The sequence below is a fragment of the Sphaeramia orbicularis genome, chromosome 22 (assembly GCF_902148855.1).
Source record: "Sphaeramia orbicularis chromosome 22, fSphaOr1.1, whole genome shotgun sequence".
Taxonomy (NCBI): domain Eukaryota; kingdom Metazoa; phylum Chordata; class Actinopteri; order Kurtiformes; family Apogonidae; genus Sphaeramia; species Sphaeramia orbicularis.
In genome coordinates, this window is record NC_043978.1 from 7,716,554 (window position 1) to 7,739,321 (window position 22,768).

The following is a 22,768-nucleotide window of genomic DNA, read 5'->3' on the forward strand; positions in this document are numbered from 1 at the left end:
GAAACAAAATTGATGTTTTTATAGACATTTGAAATTTTGCCCATTATAAGTAAAATAAAAAAAAAAAAAAAGATTTTAAAAATTCATAAAAAATTTTAATTTTGACCTACTTTTTCCAAAATGTAATCACATTTATTCTGGGTCACTGGTAATCTATAAACCCAATTTAGTATGAATTCAACCAATAGTTTTGCTGCTAAAGTGTTAACAAATAAACAAACTAGAAGCACTCGGAGAGCGCAGACCTCCGCCAAGGCAGATCGGTGCCCCCCCCCCAATGTTTGTCTGTCTGTCCGTGTGCAAGATAATTCAAAAAGTTATGGATGGATTTGGCTGAAAATTTCAGGAAATGTTGATACTGGCACAAGGAACAAATGATTACATTTTGGTGGTGATCTGGGGGGGGGCTGATCTGCCTTGGCGGAGGTCTGCGCTCTCCAAGTGAGTTTTGTGTCTTTATTATGCAAGCAAAGGGAAAAAAGGCAAACTAAAAATATAGTTTTGAAACAAAAATTAAGGTTTCCAAATTTCTAAACTGAACAAAATCGATTGTGTTTTCATTTTCTTTCATTTCAAATCTGAAACTTCTGCTGCGGACCAAAATGTTTTGTCATTTTAAAAGTTTTGTTTGGAAGTCCAGAGGTTTTGCACCTCTGAATCTTTTGCAAATCAAAAAGTTTTTCTTGGAAGTTTAAGTGGTGCTTACTTCCAGGTCAGAGTCATTTGTGAGTATAAAAGTTTTGCGTGTCAAAATCTTTTGCGAAGCAAAAACTTCTGCTCGTAAGGTCAACTGAACATGATGGGCGGGATCTGCACAAGCAAAAGGGGTGGATTTCTACTGGCAGCTTGCTTTGGATTGACAGTGTGGCTGGTGCCTGGTTGTCCCGCCCACTTGAACACGGTGGAAACCGCTGTGGGGACATGGCTCCCCACCCCAGCTGTGTGCCGAACATGGAGCCTTTTTTACTGTTTCTTCCCTTTGCTTGATAATAATAACAACAACAACAACAACAACAACAACAACAACAACAACAATAATAATAATACATTGGTTTTATATAGTGGTTTTCTAGGTACTGGAAGAGACTTTACAGTGAGCTCTAAATATACACACATGTATAGCTCTATATCTATACCAAATATACATACTAAACACTATTAAATGTAGATAAATAAGTGTGTATATTATATTGTTATTGTTTTATAAAAACAATTTAAAAATTATGTTTTTTTTTTTAATTGAACTGAACACTTGGAGACATATTTGCACCACAAACGACTTAGAAATCCAACTTTCAAGCAAATATTTGAGAATTAACATAAAAGTCAGATAACAGATAGACCTGAACCCACCACTGTCTGTAGGTGTAGTGTGTGTGTGTGTGTGTGTAGATGTGTGTGTGTGTGTCTATTAGAACACAGACTTCAGCCTTGAACCTTCTGGTTATTAGGGCTGTGCATCGGCAAAAATCTGGTGATATGATACAAATCACTATACTAGGATCACGATACAATATATCATGATACTGTTTAAAAGGCTTTTTTTTGTTTATTTTTTTTTAAATATAAAATTTCCTGGAAGAATTGCATTACACCAGAAATCTGCACAAATACTAAACACATTTTTATTCGATCAGAGCAGGATTTAATGCTATGTCACAAAAATTTCCTGTGTTCAAACTTAAACATTTAGATTTAAATTCTGTTTTACAGACATTACCGTTTTAGATCCTGTTCAAATGTTCATATTCTGTTTGTTCAGAGCTAACATCAGAACAGTATTTTAGTTCAGTCCCAACAAAGGAACTAACTTCTGCCTCTCAGACCGTAAAAAGTGCTTTCAGGATGATTCAAATAACCATTATTTAATTAAACAGTGTTAAACAATAGCCTGATGAATAAAATATGAGCAAAAAAGAAAATGAAAAAGCAAAAATGAACTTCCACCATATCTGCATTTGAATAAATACCTAAAAATATCGATACAGTACTTTTTAATATTGATACAGTATTGTGAAATGAAATATCACGATATATTGTTGAACCAATATTTTCTTACACCTATAATGGTGATGGTTCTCAGTATTGAATATTTCTTTTCGGTCGCTCATGTTCCATTTCCTCCTTCAGTTTTTAATCTAATTGCTCATAATCCTGTCTCTAACACCCCCCCCCCCCAGTGTCCCTCGGCAGAGCAGATCCTGTCCATCTTCGACCTCAGTAACGTCAGCGGTCTGACGGTGGGACATCTGGGGAGGATCTGTCCGGCCGTGTTGACCCAGGTGCTGCTGCCCTCCTGCCCCTTCACTGCCCCCAAAGCCCTGACGCCTGTCGACTACACTGGTGAGTTGCTTCATCTCCACTTTCACAGACACACCCCCCCCCCCCTTTATTTGCTGATCGCCTCCGCAGCCCAGATAATTCCCGGTTCACGGGGGTTTGTTGCCTTATAGTTGTGAATCTGCTGCGAATTTCCCCACAACGATATAAAAGGAAACGATTATCACGTGAACGACAGTTGTTTTTGTGGTTTCTTCCTGGAAGCTGATTGGACGACGTTCAGCTGCGAAGGCGAGGGTTCAGCTCCGACCTCGGAACTCGGTCACACATCTGTTGAACTGGAAAAACAGTGAAATCCACGACAACAACTACACTTTAGTCCGAATTATTTCTGTGTATCATCACAGGAGTCACACAGAAAGTAAATAAAAGCAGCAAAGTTTATCAGTATTTAAATCCTTAAACACTTGAAAAAAAAAAAAAAATCATATTTTGTTGTTTTTAAATTATATCAAATGCGTGTTAACAGCTAAATCTATGATCTATTCACTTTAACTGTATTTTACATTATTATTAACATCAGAAGACAAAAATTGCATCTTTAAAGTTTATTCAAAGTCTCAAATCTTCAGTTAAAAAGTAACTAAAGCTGGTAAATAGATGTAATGGAGTAAAATATTATATTTAAAGGAACAAAAGTATAAAGTAAAGTGTAGGAGTTGAGTAAATGTACTTTTTGTTATCAGAACTAATGGTAAAAACCATAATAACTACACTTTAATTCTGATTCTTTCTGTATATCATCACAGGAATTACACAGAAAGTAAAAGTAAAGAGTTTATCAGTTTTTAGATCCTTAAAACTTATTCACTTAAACTGTATTTTACTACAGTATTATAAACATCAGAAAATAAAAAAGTTGGAAAGTTGTGTCTTTAAAGTTTCTCCAAACCTGTTAAATGAATGTAATGGAGTAAAACTGTAATATTTAAATGACTGTAAATATAAAGTAAAGCAGAGAGGGGGAGGAGCAGAGAGGAGCAGAGAGGGGGAGGAGCAGAGAGGAGGACAGACAGGAGGAGGAGCAGAGAGGAGGAGAGAGGAGAAGGAGCAGAGAGAAGGAGCAGAGAGGAGGAGGAGCAGAGAGGAGGAGAGAGGAGAAGGAGGAGAAGGAGCAGAGAGGAGAAGGAGCAGAGAGGAGGAGGACAGACAGGAGGAGGAACAGAGAGGAGGAGAGAGGAGGACAGAAAGGAGGAGGCGCAGAGAGAAGGAGAGAGGAGGAGGAGCAGAGAGGAGGAGAAGAGAGGAGGACAGACAGGAGGAGGAGCAGAGAGGAGGAGAGAGGAGGACAGACAGGAGGTGGAGCAGAGAGGAGGAGGAGCAGAGAGGAGGACAGACAGGAGGAGGAGCAGAGAGGAGGAGGAGCAGAGAGGAGGACAGACAGGAGGAGGAGCAGAGAGGAGATGGAGCAGAGAGGAGGACAGACAGGAGGTGGAGCAGAGAGGAGGAGGAGCAGAGAGGAAGACAGACAGAAGGAGGAGCAGAGAGGAGGAGGAGCAGAGAGGAGGACAGACAGGAGGAGGAGCAGAGGGGAGGACAGACAGAAGGAGGAGCCGAGAGGAGGACAGACAGAAGGAGGAGCAGAGAGGAGGACAGACAGAAGGAGGACAGACAAGAGGATGAGCGAAGAGGAGAAGGAGCAGAGAGGGGGAGGACAGACAGGAGGAGGAACAGAGAGGAGGTGGAGCAGAGAGAAGGACAGACAGGAGGAGAAGCAGAGAGGAGGACAGACAGAAGGAGGAGCAGAGAGGAGGACAGAGAGGAGGACAGACATGAGGTGGAGCAGAGAGGGGGAGGACAGACAGGAGGAGGAGCAGAGAGGAGGACAGACAGAAGGAGGAGCAGAGAGGAGGACAGAGAGGAGGACAGATAGAAGGGCGACAGACATGAGGAGGAGTAGAGAGGAGGACAGATAGGAGGAGGAGCAGAGAGGAGGACAGACAGGAGGAGGAGCAGAGAGGAGGACAGACAGGAGGAGGAGCAGAGAGGAGGACCGAGAGGAGGACAGACATGAGGTGGAGCAGAGAGGGGGAGGACAGACAGGAGGAGGAGCAGAGAGGAGGACAGACAGAAGGAGGAGCAGAGAGGAGGACAGAGAGGAGGACAGAGAGGAGGACAGATAGAAGGGCGACAGACATGAGGAGGAGTAGAGAGGAGGACAGATAGGAGGAGGAGCAGAGAGGAGGACAGACAGGAGGAGGAGCAGAGAGGAGGACAGACAGGAGGAGGAGCAGAGAGGAGGACCGAGAGGAGGACAGACATGAGGTGGAGCAGAGAGGAGGAGGACAGACAGAGATCTCTGTCTTTGTGTCTCCGTCTGTTGTCCGTGCTCACGCTGTTTCCTGCTCTGGCCTTGTCGACCAGAATTGGCTTTTGCAAATAAACAAAGAATGGAAAATAAAAAAATAAAAACATAAGAAGAACATGGACCCAGAATGATCTAGACAAACTCAAATGTTTGAACACATGGAAAATAGTTGACATTTTATTTCTTTAATTCATGGACAGATGTTCAAAGTTAATTTCTTCCTGAAAAAAGTGCAAAAGAATTGGAAATAAAGACATTTTCTTGTCCTTTTATTGCAAAACAACATAAATAAATGCAGGCGTCCTGTTATAATGGTAGTTTTTAAAGGGTTAAAGAAGTGACAACAGTATAAATAAACTAACTGTGGATGTACGAGGACCAGTCCAATGTGTCTTCTCTGTCCCAGTGCTGTTTTCCTGTGCTTTATGTTCATACGCTGGTGTCTCCTGGTGGACAGTGTGGGGTTATGGGTTCCTGGCGGTCACCGTCATCAACCTGGCGTCTCTGCTCGGCCTCCTGCTGCTGCCCTTCACTAAGAAGCCCTACTTCCCTAAAGTGTTGACCTACTTCATCGGCCTGGCCATTGGGACGCTGTTCTCCAACGCCGTCCTCCAGCTCATCCCAGAGGTCTGGACACAAACGCACAAATATACACCTACTTTTAATAGAGGGTATGCACATATGTCACTGCCCCCCCCCCCCCCCCCCCCCCCGGCCATGCCCCTGTAAGTCAGACTGAGTGTCAAAAACCAACCTGCTCAACATGACAGAGTACAGCAGTAAACACAGCCAGACCGGGAAAATGTGAAATATGAAATTAAATGAAGGACAGTTGGACTGGACATGGAACTGTACGAGCTACCAAAGAACAGGTGGTCCATGAACACTGACATGTGGACACAAATGGAGGATCCTGACCTGATCCAGAGTGGAGGGGGTCAGCACTATTTGGACCTGAAACAAATATGCATGGTTTCATCATCACTGACAACCAGGGTCCAAAACTAGGGCCCAGAACCAGCTGATCCAAAGTGCATTTACAGTAGACCGTGGACTGACCCCAGTGAATATATGCATGATCTACTGGGACTGAGGAGATTTACTGAGTCTAGTTCAGATCAAGTACTTTATCCAACACAGATACTACTGCTGTGGACCAGCAGGGCACCACTGGATTCTGGGAAATTAGCAGATATTTACACCAGTTTTTAAATTCCCACATTATTCTGGTAATATTATGGCTTTATTGTCGGAATATGATGACTTTAATCTCATAAACGAATGACATTTTTGTTAAATTATGAGGTTTTTTTTTTATAACTACGACTTTATTCTCATAACATTGTGATTCTTTTTGTATCTGACTTTAATGTCATAAAATTACGGGTTTTATATCCATATTTTATGACTTTATTCTCGTAATGACAAGTGTTTTTATTTTCTCCTGTGGTCCTAATACTCCGTCGTAGCTTTATGCTCCACTATCCCCGTATTTGAAAAACTAGGTTAGCCTCAGTTTCAGTTAGTTTACTAATCATGTAGGAGCACAGGGTTCAGAATCACAAAGTGAAGACAAAAACCATGAAAGATCTGATCATGAAACCAAGAGCTTTACTAAGAAGTAACGTTAGCCAAAACAATAGGTCATTTAAGGTCTGATTGGACCCAAAAATACAGCATAAATGAATGTTAGCTGACACCAAACAGGATCCACAGATCTAGGTTTGGTTTCCTGGATTTGTGGATCCATCTCTTTCTCTTTTCTTTGTCTTTTGGTGTCTGTAAAACGATAGCTCCCACTGCTTTAAGAACTTGTTCATACAATCAATCGCACAACAGCTCTTCTGCATTTTTTATTAAATATTGTTCTTCAGTTTAACAGTATTAAAGCCAACGCTGTCACTCATCTCCCTCTTTCTGCCACTCCGTGGGCAGAACCGCAGTGACTTCAGCTAGCGGTGACATCACGTGCATGCCCTCTATTCTGGTTCTGGTTCTGATTCTGTTTCTGGCTGTGGTTCTGACTCTGTTTTACCCATAACTCCACAGGCCCTGGGCTTCGATCCTAAAGCAGATAACTATGTGGCTAAAGCGGTGGGAATATTCGGAGGCTTTTACGCCCTTTTCTTCGTGGAGAAGATCCTGAAAATGGCTTTACGTGTAGAACATGAGGTAAGGTCAGCTGGTGTAACTTTACTTTATTTATGACCCACTCCTGTTGGATTAATCAGCACTCATTAGTCAGATTTATGGGCTAATTTAGCTTCTTACTGCTACCATTTGGAAAATTCCACTTTATGGGCGTCCTAATCTCAGAGACACAGAGTTGTTGACCTTAGTATGATAAAGTAAAGCAGGGTTTGATAACGTATCTGTTCTAGGTTATTTATTACACTTTAATAGTTATTTTGATCAGTCAAACATCAGGTGGAACAGAAGTTTAATTAACAACACACGAGTCACAGAAGTCACCCATTCAACCTTTGTTTCACCTTGAAAATATAATAAATATAATTAAGTGGAAGCTTCATATCAGTGCAGACAAATAAATAGAACCAACTGTATTCAAAGGAACAACAATGAAAAGTATGTGCATAACAAGATGTGGAGTGACTTTGTGGAATAATCTAGAACAGGAGATAAAGGAAAGTACAAACATAAATAGATTTAAAAAGAGGTATAAAGAATTGTTTCTAAATAGGTGTATGGAAGATGAGGGATAAAAATAGTATTGTCTCAAATACCAGTTGTGGTTCTTGGAATTAAGAGAGAGTAATTTGAGTTTCAGAGATTTTCATATGTGTGAGTGGATTAAAGTGGGGACAAATGTGAAGTCTAGATGAACTGGGACTGTGGGTGTGAAATTATGGGATGGACCTTATGATGCATTTAAGTTATCCACTCCTTTGGCGAAGTTTAAAAAAAAAAAAAGTACCTTAAGTTTAAATTTATTCAGAAATATTGAATTGAGATGGTAGATATGTTTTTGTTGCTTTTTTTTAAATTATTTTTTATTATTATGGTGTGAATGCTCGACGCTGTACACATTTAAGTTGATGTGAGCAGCAAGGTTATTATTGTTAATGAAAAGTAACGAAATGACGAAAACTAGAATTGTAAAAACATTTTCATTAACTGAAATACAGTCTACTCTCGTTAAACCGCCCGCCATTATACCGCCATTTCCGCCTATCGCCATCCGCCAGCCCAGTTCCATGCACAAACAACACTTATACCATTGATTTCCCGACCGTTATACCGCCAGCGTGATTGCCATCGAGTACACAACAATGCACTGAAACAAACGCGCCAGACGCTGATCGCGACAAGCTACGAGTAGGTCTACGGAACGGCCACCGTTCATTTATCGCAGAACACTCAGTAGGTCAGGATGTCGGGAAGAGGACGTGGGATTAAGCCAAAGCCTCAAGATGATGGGGTGTCATTTCCCGACACGGTATAATAATGCTTAAAATGTTTCCCCACTTTAAATGATCCCTTACAACATAACAGAATCCAGATTTATTTAGAAACGTAATTAGAACGGGTTAACGGAGGCAGCATAGACATCATATAGTAAAGACATGCACATTATGGACGCAACCTGTTGTAACGCCATTTTCGCTATACCGCCAATTTGGCCGTGAACGGAGGTTGGCGGTATAACGAGAGTAGACTGTAAATAAAAACTATAATTAAAAGGAAAAAAAAAACATAACTAACTGAAACTGTATTGTGTGTTTACAAAACTAACTAAAATGGATAAAAATTATGGATGAAATTCCCTTCGTTTTCATCTTTGTCAATGTTGGATTGATATGAAATCCATTTATTTCCCAGTAGCAATTTTAGTTGCTGGCACCATATGATATTTAACGGTCCATAACTTGTGGTTTCCAGTCGTCTTCTGGTCCCCACTCTACCTGGAAACATGGAGACTAAAGTTGGGAGAAAGCAGCAGAGTCCTGTCTGGGATTTATTTGAATACGACGGAGAAGAAGAGAAAAGATACGACAAAACTAAAATTAATACTAAAACTAAACTAAATCTAAGCATTTAGAAAAAAAATGAAAACTAATAAAACCTGTCAAACCTGCTCTAAAAATGAATTAAAACTAACTGAATTAGAGAAAAAAAATCAAAACTAAATAAAACTAAACTATAATGAAAAATCCAAAACTATTAGAACCTTGGTAAGCAGTGTATTAGTTGAAAAGGATAGGCAAAAAAATAAGCTTTTGCTTCTAGCCTATTCCTTTTTTGGTTTTTATGTTTATTACGATTAATGTACTGAGTACAGTGGTTGATGTAAAAAAAAACAAAAAAACTATGCAAATATTCTTTTAGTGTTTATTTTTAAAGTTTGGGTGAAAAACATAAATAATTAACAAATATTGTCTGACTCTTAAAGTGTAAATCAGCGTTGCTCAACAGGGGGCGCTGGGACACTGTCGGGGGGGTGGGGGGGTTGGAATGAGGAAGTGGGGGTGGAGGTGGGTGGGGGCTGAGGCTGAAATGGGGGATGGGGGTGTTAGTATAAGTATCAATATCAAGTGGCATGTTATGTCAATGGTGAATTTCTGTAACACTGACCCCCCCCCCCCCCAAACCCGCTGGTCTGCTGCAATATGGTACATTGCGGCACTAAATTGAGCTCTGCCCCCCGCACACACCAGTCGCAAGGGGGGTGTTAATTATGCAACATACAGTATATGAGTTCCTCATAAGCGTAGGAAGATCATGATGACGTAAAGGGGTTTGGTCAAAAAAGGTGGAGAAACACTGGTCTAAATAATAACTTTAATTATATATATATATTGTGTGTGTGTGTGTGTGTGTGTCTATAAAGGTGGACTTTTAGAGTTTCAGTTTATTTGATAAGACATTTTTTTCACGCGGTATTTGAACACCCCACACATTATGTCAAAATCCAATAACACCTGTGAATTGTGCTGGGGGGAGTGTGGAGCACTGGGTGACTTATATTCTGGGACTGTCCAAAAATACAAGATTTCTGGAAAAAGATTCAAAAGGAGATTGAACAAATCACGAGTATTAATTTTCCCTTTGAACTGGCACTTTAACATTCTGGGTAGAATACCTGATGACACAGTTCAGGGCTGTCAAACTCATGTTAGTTCAGTTCCACATTCAGCTACATTTGATCTGCAGTGGGCCGGACCAGTAAAATAAAAACAGAATAAAGTAGAAATAGTGTCAACTCCAAACTTTTCTCTATGTTTAGGAGTGAAAAAAGTAAATCTACATTATGAGATGGTCTACATCACAGGTGTCAAACATGTGGCCTGGGGGCCAAATCCGGCCCACCAAAGGGTCCAGTCCGGCCCTTGGGATGAATTCGTGAAATGCAGAAATTACACTGAAGATATGAACAGTCCTTTTAGTTCAGGTTCTACATTCAGACCAATTCAATCTCCAGTGGGCAGGATTCAGTCAAATACGATCATAATAACATAGAAATATGACAACTCCAATTTTTTCTCTTTGTAAATGTAAATATTTTCATGTATTTACAATAAAACAAAGTATAATTTTGCAAAAAAAAAAAAAAGTCAGTAACCTGAACAAATATGAACAACCTGAAATGTCTTAAGAGAAGTAAGTACAATTTTAACAATATTCTGTCTGTTATTAAATGTTTTGTGTTTGTAGATCCACTGTGATCTGTACGTTCTAATGTACATGTGGAAATGATAAACTGAGGCAGAATATTGTTAAAATTACACTTATTTTTTCACTTTGTTCATGTTATTCACATTGTTTGAAAGGATAGTTTGTAGATGTGAACCTGTTCATAATGTAAATTTGCTTTTTCTCTCTAAAACACAGAGAAAAGTTTGGAGTTGACATTATTTCTGTATTATTCTGTTATTATTTTACTGGTTCGGCCCACTGCAGATCAAATGTAGCTGAATGTGGAACTGAACTAACATGAGTTTGACAGCCCTGGTCTAGAGGGACAGACCCCACATCTGTTACCATTAAAATCCTGTTTTAAAGACTCATTTACAGTGAGTTAAATGTTTCATTACAGTCGACCTTTAGTGAACTTTCCTGATCTTTCCTGACCTTTACTGACCTTTACTGACCTTCAGTGACCTCTGTCTTACATTCTCCTCTTCCTCGTGTGCTTCACCTTCAGCACGGCCACAGTCACTTCACTCCATCCGAACATCATCAGGAAAACTCTCTACACAACGGAAACATCGCAGAGAAGAAGGACTCCATCATTCTGACCGGAATCAACGCCATCGCAACAGACAAGAGCAGCCCGAGTCCAGAGTTTATGCACGCAAACACCACACCAGTGCAGGTAATGGCACGAGTTTGCTCAGTTTTTGGTCATTTTGTTGATTTTTTTAAATTATTTTGTTTACTTTTAATTAATCTTGATGTTTATTTGTGTTCGTTTTTATTCAGTGTGTTTATTTTTTCTTCATTTTTGCTAATTTTATTGATTTTTTAAAAAAAATTATTTTGTTTACTTTTATTTAATCTTAATGTTTATTTGTGTCCGTTTTTATTCAATGTGTTTATTTTTTCTTAATTTTTGCTAACTTTATTGATTTTCTTTATTACTTTGTTTACTTTTAATTAATCTTAATGTCATATTGGTGTCCTTTTTTATTCAATGTGTGTTTTTCTTCATTTTTCCTCATTTTATTGATTTTTTTTCTCCTTCATTTCTTGCTATTTTGTAATTTGTGTTATTTTGTTCATTATTTTTGATTAATTTGTGAATTTTTTGGCTTAATTTTCCCAATTAATTGTAATTTTTTGTGGGTTTTTTTGCTGCTGAAGTTGCTTCAGGGGTTTAAAAGTTAAAAATTCATTTAAAAACTTTAGTTTCAGTTTCAGCTTCAGTTTAATGAGAACGTTCATCGTTAGCCTCACTCATCTTCTTCTTCCTCACCTTCGTACCAGATTTGCAGTCGTTTCCATATTGATGACAGTTAAAGCGGCAGCGCTCGACACTTTTCTGTCACGACTGAGTGAAAATGCCGTGGTTATCTTTTAGTGTTCTGTACGTCAGGTGGTCTGAGAGGAAATGAGCGTGTGCACGTCGTCCTGTTTGTTGTGAACAGTAATAACGGAAGCTCTTGTCAGCTCTTGTTTTGACTGAGTGGAACTTCACACTGTTTGTTTAAAGCCTGTTCTGATAAACCCACAGTCATTCAGTGTTTTTTTTTTTTTTATCCCAGGAGTAGCTCAGTGTTTCAGATAAGCCGTGAACCGCACTGATCGTGTCCTGACGTCTTATCAGTCCGCAGGTAATGGTATTCAGTTTGATACAGATTTGCTGATGCGTCGTCCTGTTCTATCAGAGACGCACCTTAACCACGATCCTCATGACCCCAAAACACATGACGCCATCAGGTTCACTCACACCCACGATCACAAACAACAAATGTCCCTCCCAAAGGCCAAGGCGTCTTCAAGTGTAATACCACTAGTGGCCAATAGATGCTTGACTCTTACAGACTTAAACTGAATTTACCTTATTCATATCTCATTCTGAAATCGGAGCATTGGAGATGCATTAATTCTCAGGTGGATTGTTAGATTTTATTCTGTATCCTGCTGCAGAAATAGACCATACATCCACAGTTTAAAGCTCATCTTCAAAACATTTTCTTCCATTTTTCTTTTTTCCCTTTTTAGCCCTGAGTGAGTTTCATAAACTCAGAAAACAAGTGACTCTTTGCTCTTTGTTGTCTTCATTTGACAAAAAACACCATAATTTGGCATCATTTTGGATCCATATTATTAAAATCAATGGGGAAAAAAGCTTATTAGATTAATAGTTTATTTATATTTAGAGGAAATCTGAAAAGAACAGACTGTGGCGATTAAGTGTACATACACACACATCATCTGTACTTAAGGAGGCGTGTCCTGTGGATGCCATTGTAGAGGGTCCTAACTTTGAATTTTTCCTTTTTTTCCTTTTTTGTTGTTGATTTTTTTTTTTTTTTATGGTGTGACTGCTCGATGCAGTACACATTGAACTTCATGTAAGCGGTGGATCAGGTGAAAAGGAAAGGCAAAAAAATCCACTTTTACTTCTGGCCTATTTATTTTTTTGGTTTTTATGTTTATTACGATTATTGTACTAAGTGAAATGATTAATGTACAAACCAAAACAAATTCATTCATTCATTCATTCAAATGTAGTGAAAATTTATGGACATTTTTTATTATTTGTTCTTAAAAAGTGATTGAAAACCTTTGAAAGTGACACCTGCCTGAGTTCAGGTGTTTGGTTTGCGTTTCAGAGACATTTGTCGATGCGTGTTTATTAGAATGATTGTTAATGTTTAACTGTGTATTCCCTCGTGTGCTGCAGACGAGTGTGGTTTTGTCTTTGGTTTTGGTTTTGGACCCAGCTCCTTCCTCCGCTGGTAAAAGCTGGATCTGTGTGACCGGAGCACAAAGACCCCTTGTTGTCTTGAGGCTAATAAAAGGGGGTGTTATGTCCCAGAGGCTCTGTTTAGATACCCCCCCAACCCCCCCCACCCCCTCCTATTCTCAGGTTCCCGTTAATAACACTCATGCCTTTATCTCTGGAAGTGGAGTTCAGTTGTGAATCTACAAGACGAAGGCATTTCCTGTGGTGGAGTTTTCTGTATCGGTTCCGTTTGGTCAGTGTTGGTGATTTTAAGTGGACACACTTTGTTGATTAAAGCAGCAGTAAACAGGATCTGTTTAAAGGTGGAACTGAGGTTTACGCTGCTTTTAACTCTGAAAGACCCAAAACATCCACCACTGACCAAAAGCATCAACTGATCTAAACTGTTTAATACCTGTTGATCCACTAATTCTATCAATACATGTGAATAATTGGTGTAAAATACAGTTCTTCATCTTTTCATGGTCATCAGATATGACCATATGTAGACGTTCAGAGGCTCCGTAGTTACCGTGGAAACACCGTCATCTTCTCCAACATTGATTCCCCCAGTCACACCCATGGAGTTGGATCAATGACAGCGGATGGACACACTGGGTTTTATATATTTATTAATACATAAAATAAAAAACCTACAAAATAAACAATGTGGACAAAAATAAGCAAAAAATGTACTAAAATAAAGTCGAAAAGGGTTAAATAAGCAACAAATTGAACAAAAACAGCCAAAAATAATGACTAAATTGACCAGAAGTGAATAATAAATCAATAATAAATCAACAAACTAATAACGTAAACTCTGTTTCTAATAGAATAAGCATCAACTTTACTCTGAGCTTCTATGAGCATCTACGTGATCAGTGAATTAAATATAGAAAATACATGATTTACATGGAAAAATGCTAAATACAGAGGATAAAATTAGAGTAAATGGTGATAAATGATGAATGAAATGAAACGAAAATTGATTTTTAATGCATTAAGTGTAAATTTTGCATTTTGTAAATTCACCCTATGGGCCGGATTAGACCTTTTTGGGGGGCCGGTTTTGGTCCATGGGTCGTATGTTTGGCACCACTGCCTTAGAACATGGAACATTCAGCAAAACGTGACAATATTTTCATATAATAATTTCAGAAAATACAGCATTTCAGAAAAAAAAAAGATCCCAAAACAAACACACAAAAATCCAACATGCCTGTGTCCAGCAAGGTTATTATCATTAATGAAAACCAACGAAATGATGAAAACTAGAACTGAAAAAACATTTTCGTTAACTGAAATAAATATATACTAGAATTAAAAGAAAAAAACGATAACTAACTGAAACTGTATTGTGTGCTTACAAAACTAAGTAAAACGTATAAAAATTATGGATAAAATTCCCTTCGTTTTCACCCTTGTCAATGTCAGATTGATATGAAATGGATTTATTTCCCAGTAGCAATTTTAGCTGCTGGCACCATACGATATTCAAGTCTCAAATAGAGACTTGTGGTCTCTATTTGAATACGACGGAGAAGAAGAGAAAAGATATAATAAAACTAAACTAAAACTAAGCATTTAGAAAAAAACGAAAACTAATAAAAACTAGCAAACCTGCTCTAAAAACTAATTAAAAGTAACTGAATTGGAGCAAAAAGTCAAAACTAAAAAAAACTAAACTATAATGAAAAATCCAAAACTATTAGAACCTTGACCCAAACTTAGAGAAAAAAAGAAAAAAAAGGAGGAAAAAATGGAAAAAAAGGAAAAAAAAAAGAAAAAAGAAAAAAGAAGGAAATTAACGAACACTAATAAATTCTATCAAACCTGCTCTAAAAAGAAATCAAAACTAACTGAATTAGAGAAAAAAATCAAAACTAAATAAAACTAAACTATAATGAAAAATCCAAAACTATTAGAACCTTGACCCAGACCTAGAGAAAAAAAAAGAAAAAAAAGGGAAAAAAGGAGAAAAAAAGGAAAAAAAGAAAAAAAGAAAGAAAATAATGAAAAAAACTAATAAAAACTATCAAACCTGCTCTAAAAATGAATTAAAACTAACTGAATTAGAGAAAAAAAAGTCAAAACTAAATAAAATTAAACTAGAATAAAAAATCCAAAACTATTAGAACCTTGGTCTCATTGTGGGAAGGCTGGGTTTGACCTTTGAGCTTTCAGGTGACTCAGTGACCGTCTTCTGTCTCTACAGGACGTCCAGGTGTCGGACGTCAGGTGTCACTGGCTGCGAGGGAAACGCGTCGCCAGCATCAAGACGGTGGCGTGGATGATCACCCTGAGCGACGGGCTGCACAACTTCATCGATGGCCTGGCCATCGGGGCGTCGTTCACCGTGTCGGTGCTGACCGGCTTCAGCACGTCCACCGCCATCGTGTGTGAGGAGTTTCCACATGAGCTCGGTAAGAGAGCGCTGACGCCAGGGTCACATGACACATCCTGGTCACATGACACATCCTGGTCACATGACACATCCTGGTCATGTGCCTTCAACTGGGAAAAAACGTGTAGAAAATGTAATGAATCTATAACTGAAGAAAAAAAAAAAAAAAATAATAATAAGGGAAAAACACTTTGATACTGGATTTAATGTTTAACTCTTTCATGTATGGATTATTTTAAATCAGTCCAGCTGCTTTTTAACACCTATTTAACTCCATAAAGCAGTTCCACGGTCAAAACTTGAAAAAAAAGTAGAGCAGCACTTGGAGAGCACACACCTCCGCCAAGGCAGATCACCCCCTCAATCAGCACCAAAATGTAATCATTTGTTCCTTGTGCCAGTATCAACATTTCCTGAAAATTTCATCCAAATTCGTCTGTAACTTTTTGAGTTGTCTTGCACACAGTCAGACAAACCCCGATGAAAACAGAACCTCCCTGGTGGAGGTAAGAAGTGGTTCCAGGCACAACAAACTCCGCCCCTCACATGTATTGTAGTTTAGTTTGGCATCAAGTCTTTCATCCATATTCAATATTTGTTAAATATAAAAATTACGTCTGTGCCAAGTTTGAAGTAAATTGAAACAAAATTAATGTTTTTATAAACATTTGAAATTTTGCCCATTATAAGTAAATGGGAAAAGAAAAAGATGTTAAAAATTAATGAAATATTTCAAAAACAAGCTATCACTTTGGTATTTTCCAGAGTGATGTCTAAAATTATCATATTATTATTAATAAATCTCTATACCTCTGCAATGTTTTAAGTAATTTGAGTTAAAATTGAATGTTTTTATAGTGATTTGACATTTCTCCCATCTTAAGTAAATGGGGGGGAAAAAAAACAACAACACGATTTTAGAAATTAATAAAAAATATGAACTTTGACCTACTTTTCCCAAAATGTAATCACATCTATTCTGGGTCACAGGCAATCTATAAACCAAATTTGGTAAGAATTAATTAGTAATTTTGCTACTAAAGTTTCCTACTACAAACAAACAAACAAACTGAACCAAAAACAATACCCCTTTCCTTCCCTGGGGGGGGGGGGGGGGGGGGGGGGGGGGGGGGGGGGGGGGGGGGGTTAAAAGAAGTAAATGTGGTAGACTGTAGGGGTTTAGATCAGACTGTTTTCCTTTATAACAGAAGGACTGATGTAGAACTTGTACAGGTGTCGCCCTCTGCTGACAGAATCACAGAATTACAACAAAACATCTGCTTTACAGGATTTTCCCAGTTTTTATCTTATATTTATTGTTACTCTTTTTTTAATCAAGGTCTTTTTTAGTTTAAATGTATAAGAAAAAACATACAACATGAAACTGTTATAGCAAGTTTCTATCCAAAGTATGCGGACACGTTGAATTCAGGTGTTTCTCTTCTAACAGGAATCTGGATAAAGCAAAGTAAAGTAAAATAAACTTTATTGTCTCCTGAGGGAAATTCATCTTGGGCACAGCGCTACATATAATTGCTTCACAAGACAAGATAAAAAACATCATGACATGGACACATTATAACCATGACAGTTAGTCTGTCATATAAAACAGACATGGACTGCATTTGACAATCACAACGCAGAACATGTAGAGACGCCTCAAGTGCAGAGGAAAAAAAAGGAAAAAGTGCTAAAGTGCTGTGTGTTTGTTGCACATTGCTCTATTGCACTAGTTTTTAACATTGTTCAGCAGCTTAATGGACGCTGGGATAAACGATAACTTGAGGCAGTTAGTTTTACACTTTGGCATACGAAATCTTCTTCCTGTTGGAAGAAGTTCATATTCGGAGGACAGTGGATGAGTTGGGTCTGAAGAGATTTTTGTTGCTTGTTTCATGACCGACTGGTTCCACAGATTATCTATGGGCTGATATTTTCTCATCCTACTACTAATCAGCCCTGCCCCCGTGTCCTCGTATCCTATCGATGTTGCAGCACAGAGGGCGTTTGTACGGGTTTTCCTCAGCCTTCACAGACCCGCTTGCCGCCAAACTCACCAAATGAATAGAAACATTACCTGACTATCTGCTAGGCACAGTTTTATGTCCGTATTCAAATGTTGTGTGGTATGCTGAGCGATTTTAACAGGGTCCCAGCTCACCACAGACCAGAGGGCGTACGGGTACAATGCCGCTGTTGCACCATGGGAGGGTGCTATCGTACAATGCCCCCACGGGTACAATTCCACTAGTACCTATAGTCTTCATTGCTGTTTTGTGCGTATTGTCCAGCCTGTTCTTCAGTTGGACTGATAAGTTGCCGTACCAGGCTGTGATGCCAAATCTGATGAGGCTCTCTAAAATAGCTCTGTAAAAAATCAGCACAATCTGCTTGCTGACCCCATACAGCCTCAGTTGTCTCAAAAACTACCATCTTTGCTGCAGTTTATTGCACAAGTTTTCTGTGTGTGGTTTCCAGCAAAGACGGTTATGGACATGGTCTTTAGGTTTCTGTATGTGGCCACATGATTGACAGTCTGGTCTTTAATGACCACTGGCTTGTGTGTGGTCACTTGCCTCGGGTCAAGAACCATCTCTTGTGTTTTTGTCACATTTAAAACCAGATGGTTTTTGTCAAACCACTTAATAAATGTGTTGATCTCATCACGGTATACAAAAGTGTCCATGTCCTTATACAGAAGACTCACAACAAAACAGATACAGAACAGTAATGAGAAATATCATGTTTTTATCTCAAATCCTCATGAACAGGTTAATCTTACAGCCGTAGACATGATGTGTCCCAATATTTATGTCCATATAGTTTAGAAACATCAATATTTGCTTAAAGTGTAATGGTAGATTTTTCTTCAAGGTTCAAGGTAACTTTATTTATACCCGTGGGTAGATTTGTTTTGTTTTGTTTTCTCGCTCACTGCTGGTCGCTGCGTGCTCATGCGCCCAACACAAACCCTTCGAAAGAATTACAGTGAAGCAAGCACATACATCACATACATAAGACAGTATAAACACAGTACACATGGTCACGTGATGGAACTTTTTCAATGGATTTGGTTGTGGGAGGGGGACAGGAAGAGAAGAAGAATGTTGTGAGGCACACGGAGATGGGGGGGGGGGGGGGGGGGGGGGTGTTTAAATGCTTGTATGTGGTGAGTCCGTGAAAGTCTGTTTGTGTCTGAAAAATAAGAGACTCAGACTTCTGTCCTTACCAGTTCATTCAGTCTTGTGTCTTGGCCTTGGAAGGATGTTTGGACTGCAAAGGAACAGAGTAGACCAGAGTGGCTCCAACTGCTTTACAGAAACAGAATTAAACGGGGAAAAATGATTGGATTTCTGCTTAATTTATTTAGTTATAACTTCATTTTTGTTATAACCGGGCCTCAGCATTAACTCCTCACTTCAGAGCAGGTAGATCCTCCTGCACAGTTTGTCCACTTTTCCCTCAGTCCTGCGATTTGCTGGAGCTCATCCACGGTCTGTCCAGAGATGTAATCCAGCTTTTGTGTGAATCCACAGCTCGTCCAGCCAGGTCTCACACGCAATCCTCCGACTGTGCCACCATCCGCTGTAATACCTTCACGTTGTCACTAACTGCTCCAAAGTGCTCCTTAATTTCGATAGACAGCAGAGGGGTCTCTATGTGTGCTGCTGTCTTTCCAACTTTGCGATAAACCAGGGCAACTCCAAGACCAATTAGAAGGTGTCCTGTTATCAGAAATCCAAATAGGTAAATATCCTCAATATCCTCCACTGACAGAACCGACAGCCGTACTACCTCCAGTTGCTCCAAGTGTCGATCGCATACTGCAAAAGTTCTGTCAGGGCAGGCGGGCTCCCCCGGGCCCCTGTTCCTGGGTGAAAAAAATCTTGTCAATTGCACTGAGTGACCAGTTGATCAATTCCATAATTTTGTTGTTCGGGAGTACAGCAAGCAGGGGATCCAAAGACAAAGTCAGACAAGACGCAGAGGCAAAAGCAGGAGAAAAAAAAGACGAAGGCAAGGACAGCTCAGAAACACGTCTGTTCTCGACAGAGGACAGGAAGGAAGGGTCAGAAGGGTCCTCAGTCAGATGTGAAGAAAGTAGATGGCTAGTTGTGGTAGAAAATTATTAATTACAAGTTATTTAATTTAGAGGAAAAACATTTGAAATCATGGATAAAAAAAAAAAAAACAACCCAAAATCAATGTTGAGAGAAATTAAGTCCAAACCATCTCTGAGGCATTTTGGAAACAAAGATAATAATTGAACCCAAACTAAACAATGCAATGATATTTATCCCATAATATAAAACTATATTCTGACATTAGCCATTATTGTTTGATGTCCCAGACCCCTGTTAGAAAAGAAACACCTGGATTCAATGGGTCCACATACATGGTACAGATCTTTGTGTGTTGATGGCGTTGGTTTCTTCCTACAGGTGACTTCGTCATCCTCCTCAACTCCGGTATGAGCGTCCCTCAGGCCATCTTCTTCAACCTTCTCTCTTCTTCTCTGTGTTACATCGGCCTTATCTTCGGCATTCTGCTCGGGAGCAGCTTCGCCCCCAACGCCATCTTTGCCATCGCAGGTGGGATGTTCCTGTACATCGCACTGGCAGATATGGTGAGTTTACCTCAGCTCCGCACATGGAAGAAACGATCCTACAAATACACCCACAGGATCAGGAACCACTGACGGTTTCACAGATTCTTTTAGTTTCTGTCATTTTCCTGGTCTTTATTTTTAACATTTTTACTATTTTTAATTGAAAGTTAGTCAAATATATGCAGTTTTTATGAAAATTTTGATTAGTCTGGATTAGAAACTCAGACATCCAGAACAATAAAACTTGATTAAATTAGACTAGATTAGATCAGATTAGATTAGATTGATCAGATTAGATTAGACTAGATTAGATTAGATTCAACTAGATTAGATTAGATTGATTAGACTAGATTAGACTAGACTAGATTAGATTAGACTACATTAGATTAGATTAGATTAGATTAGATTAGACTAGACTACATTAGACTAGGTTATATTATAATTAGACTAGACTAGATTAGATTACATTAGATTAGATCAAATCACATTAGATTAGACTATATTAGATTATATTAGACTAGATTAGATTAGATTAGACTAGATTATATTAGACTAGACTAGATTATATTAGATTAGATTAGACTAGAATAGATTACATTATGTTAGACTAGATTATATTAGATTAGATTAGATTAGACTAGACTAGATTAGATTAGATTAGATTAGATTAGACTAGACCAGATTAGATTATATTAGACTAGATTATATTATTATATTATATTAGACTAGATTAGATTAGATTAGACTACATTATATTATATTAGATTACATTACATTAGACTAGATTAGATTAGATTAGATTAGAGTAGATTAGATCCCAGAATGAGGAAGCAGTCTATTTTTATAGTGAGTTGGTCTCACTCACTGCTCTGTGTTTTACCCCCCCATTCCACAGGTGGCAGGGGGTGAACTGAGCATGCTCAGATGTCTATGGAAAGAACGAGGTCTATTCTATCAGCATGATTGAAAAGTTTTCCTATTGAATTTTTCTGAATATTTAAAATAAACCATGCATTCAGAACGCTCACCACAGACACGTCAGGGGTTAAACGGTTAATATATGATGTATTCTGATTCACATTCATTATTGTTGTGTGTTATAATTCTGCAGTTTTAAGGTGGAATTAAACAGAATACATGCAGGTAATTCTGGAGCAGATTTGCTTTGAGTCCTACACATGAGTAGCAGGACTTTAAAGTGACTTAGCTGGTTGTTGTTGTTGGTTTCAGTTTCCAGAAATGGACAGAATAGCACAGGAACAGGAACACACCTCCTCCAAGATCATCTTCTTCCTGATCCAGAACGCTGGCCTCCTCACCGGCTTCACCATCATCCTACTCATCACCATGTTCGCAGGAAACATCAACCTGGGCTAGAGGGAAGGATGCGGAAACAGAGGACGAAAAAATCCAAATAAAAAACAGATGAACTGCTTCTGCTTCTGGAAGGGAAAGTAAAGTGAATGTTCTGTACAAAGAAACCAAATGTTTAAGCCTTTGTGTGTGTCGACCATCATGTAGTGGACTGTTTACTCTGTAAAAGGGAAATCTTCACAATCATTTGATGTATGAAATCTAGTCAAATTTATTTTAAGGAGACAATAAATTATTTTTTCAGTCTTCATACATTGCTGGGATTTTATTTTAGTTCTGTTGCCAACGTCCAACCACCATAAATCTTCTTTAAAGCCTTAAACAGCTGCTGTCGTGGAGTTGGATCAGTGACAGTGGATGGAGACACTTGGTTTATGTTCAGTTAATGAGAGATTTGACTGAAAAAAGGCACTTTTTTCTATAGTTTTTTTCTGTTTTGATTTAATAACCTTTGAATTTACTCTGTGCAGATGGTAATATTATTATTTTTATCTTTCTTTCTTTCTTTCTTTCTTTCTTTCTTTCTTTCTTTCTTTCTTTCTTTCTTCTTTCTTCTTTCTTTCTTTCTTTCTTTCTTTCTTTCTTTCTTTCTTTCTTTCTTTCTTTCTTTCTTTCTTTCTTTCTTTCTTTCTTTCTTTCTTTCTTTCTTTCTTTCTTTCTTTCTTTCTTTCTTTCTTTCTTTCTTTCTTCTTTCCTTCCTTCCTTTTCTTTTCTTTTTTAAACTTGTCTTGTCCAGCATCCTCACAGCAGAATGGTAATCTGGCTCCAAATGTTTGGGGGGGGGGGGGGGGGGGGGCAGCAAGAGAGTGGAAGGTGGCAAAGACCCTCATAAGAAAGTATCAACAGTAAAAAAACAGTAACAACCATGGTGATAATTATAATGATAATGATAATTACAACCAGAACTAAGTAAACAGGGCAGAAGAGAGAGAAAGAAGAAAAAACAGAACAAACCCCCCCCCCAAAAAAAAACACAAAACTACAATAAAAATAAAATAAAATATATAAGACCTATTAAATGATGAATATAAGAAAAGAAAGCATGAACAGAATATTATACACCTCTGTGCAGATGGTAATATTATAGTAAATGTCTATAAATCACCTAAACAGTGACCAAAAGTAGTAAAGCCTATGTAGTTTGATAAATGACAGATGGACACTTGTTTTTATATTCAATTGATGATATATTTTGCTTAAAAAGTCACCTTTTCTCCATTAAAAAAAAAAACAACAACCAGATTTCTATATAATAACCATAGAATTTATACTGCGCTTATGAACATCTACATGATCAGTCAGTTAGATAAAGGAAAATACCTG

At 38.4% G+C, this 22,768-nt stretch overlaps 1 protein-coding gene across 1 annotated transcript in view; it reads left to right on the forward strand.

The window, feature by feature from the left end:
* The window catches only part of slc39a8 (solute carrier family 39 member 8), a 23,026-nt gene extending 1,331 nt beyond the window's left edge, over positions 1-21,695 (forward strand). Inside the window, exons 2-8 of the mRNA XM_030126539.1 lie at positions 2,181-2,343; positions 5,106-5,275; positions 6,698-6,820; positions 10,812-10,982; positions 15,274-15,481; positions 19,905-20,089; positions 21,302-21,695. Coding sequence (XP_029982399.1) covers positions 2,181-2,343; positions 5,106-5,275; positions 6,698-6,820; positions 10,812-10,982; positions 15,274-15,481; positions 19,905-20,089; positions 21,302-21,448 — 1,167 coding nt within the window. The 3' untranslated portion in view covers positions 21,449-21,695. The remainder of the gene's footprint in view (positions 1-2,180; positions 2,344-5,105; positions 5,276-6,697; positions 6,821-10,811; positions 10,983-15,273; positions 15,482-19,904; positions 20,090-21,301) is intronic.
* Positions 21,696-22,768: the final 1,073 nt, after the last annotated feature.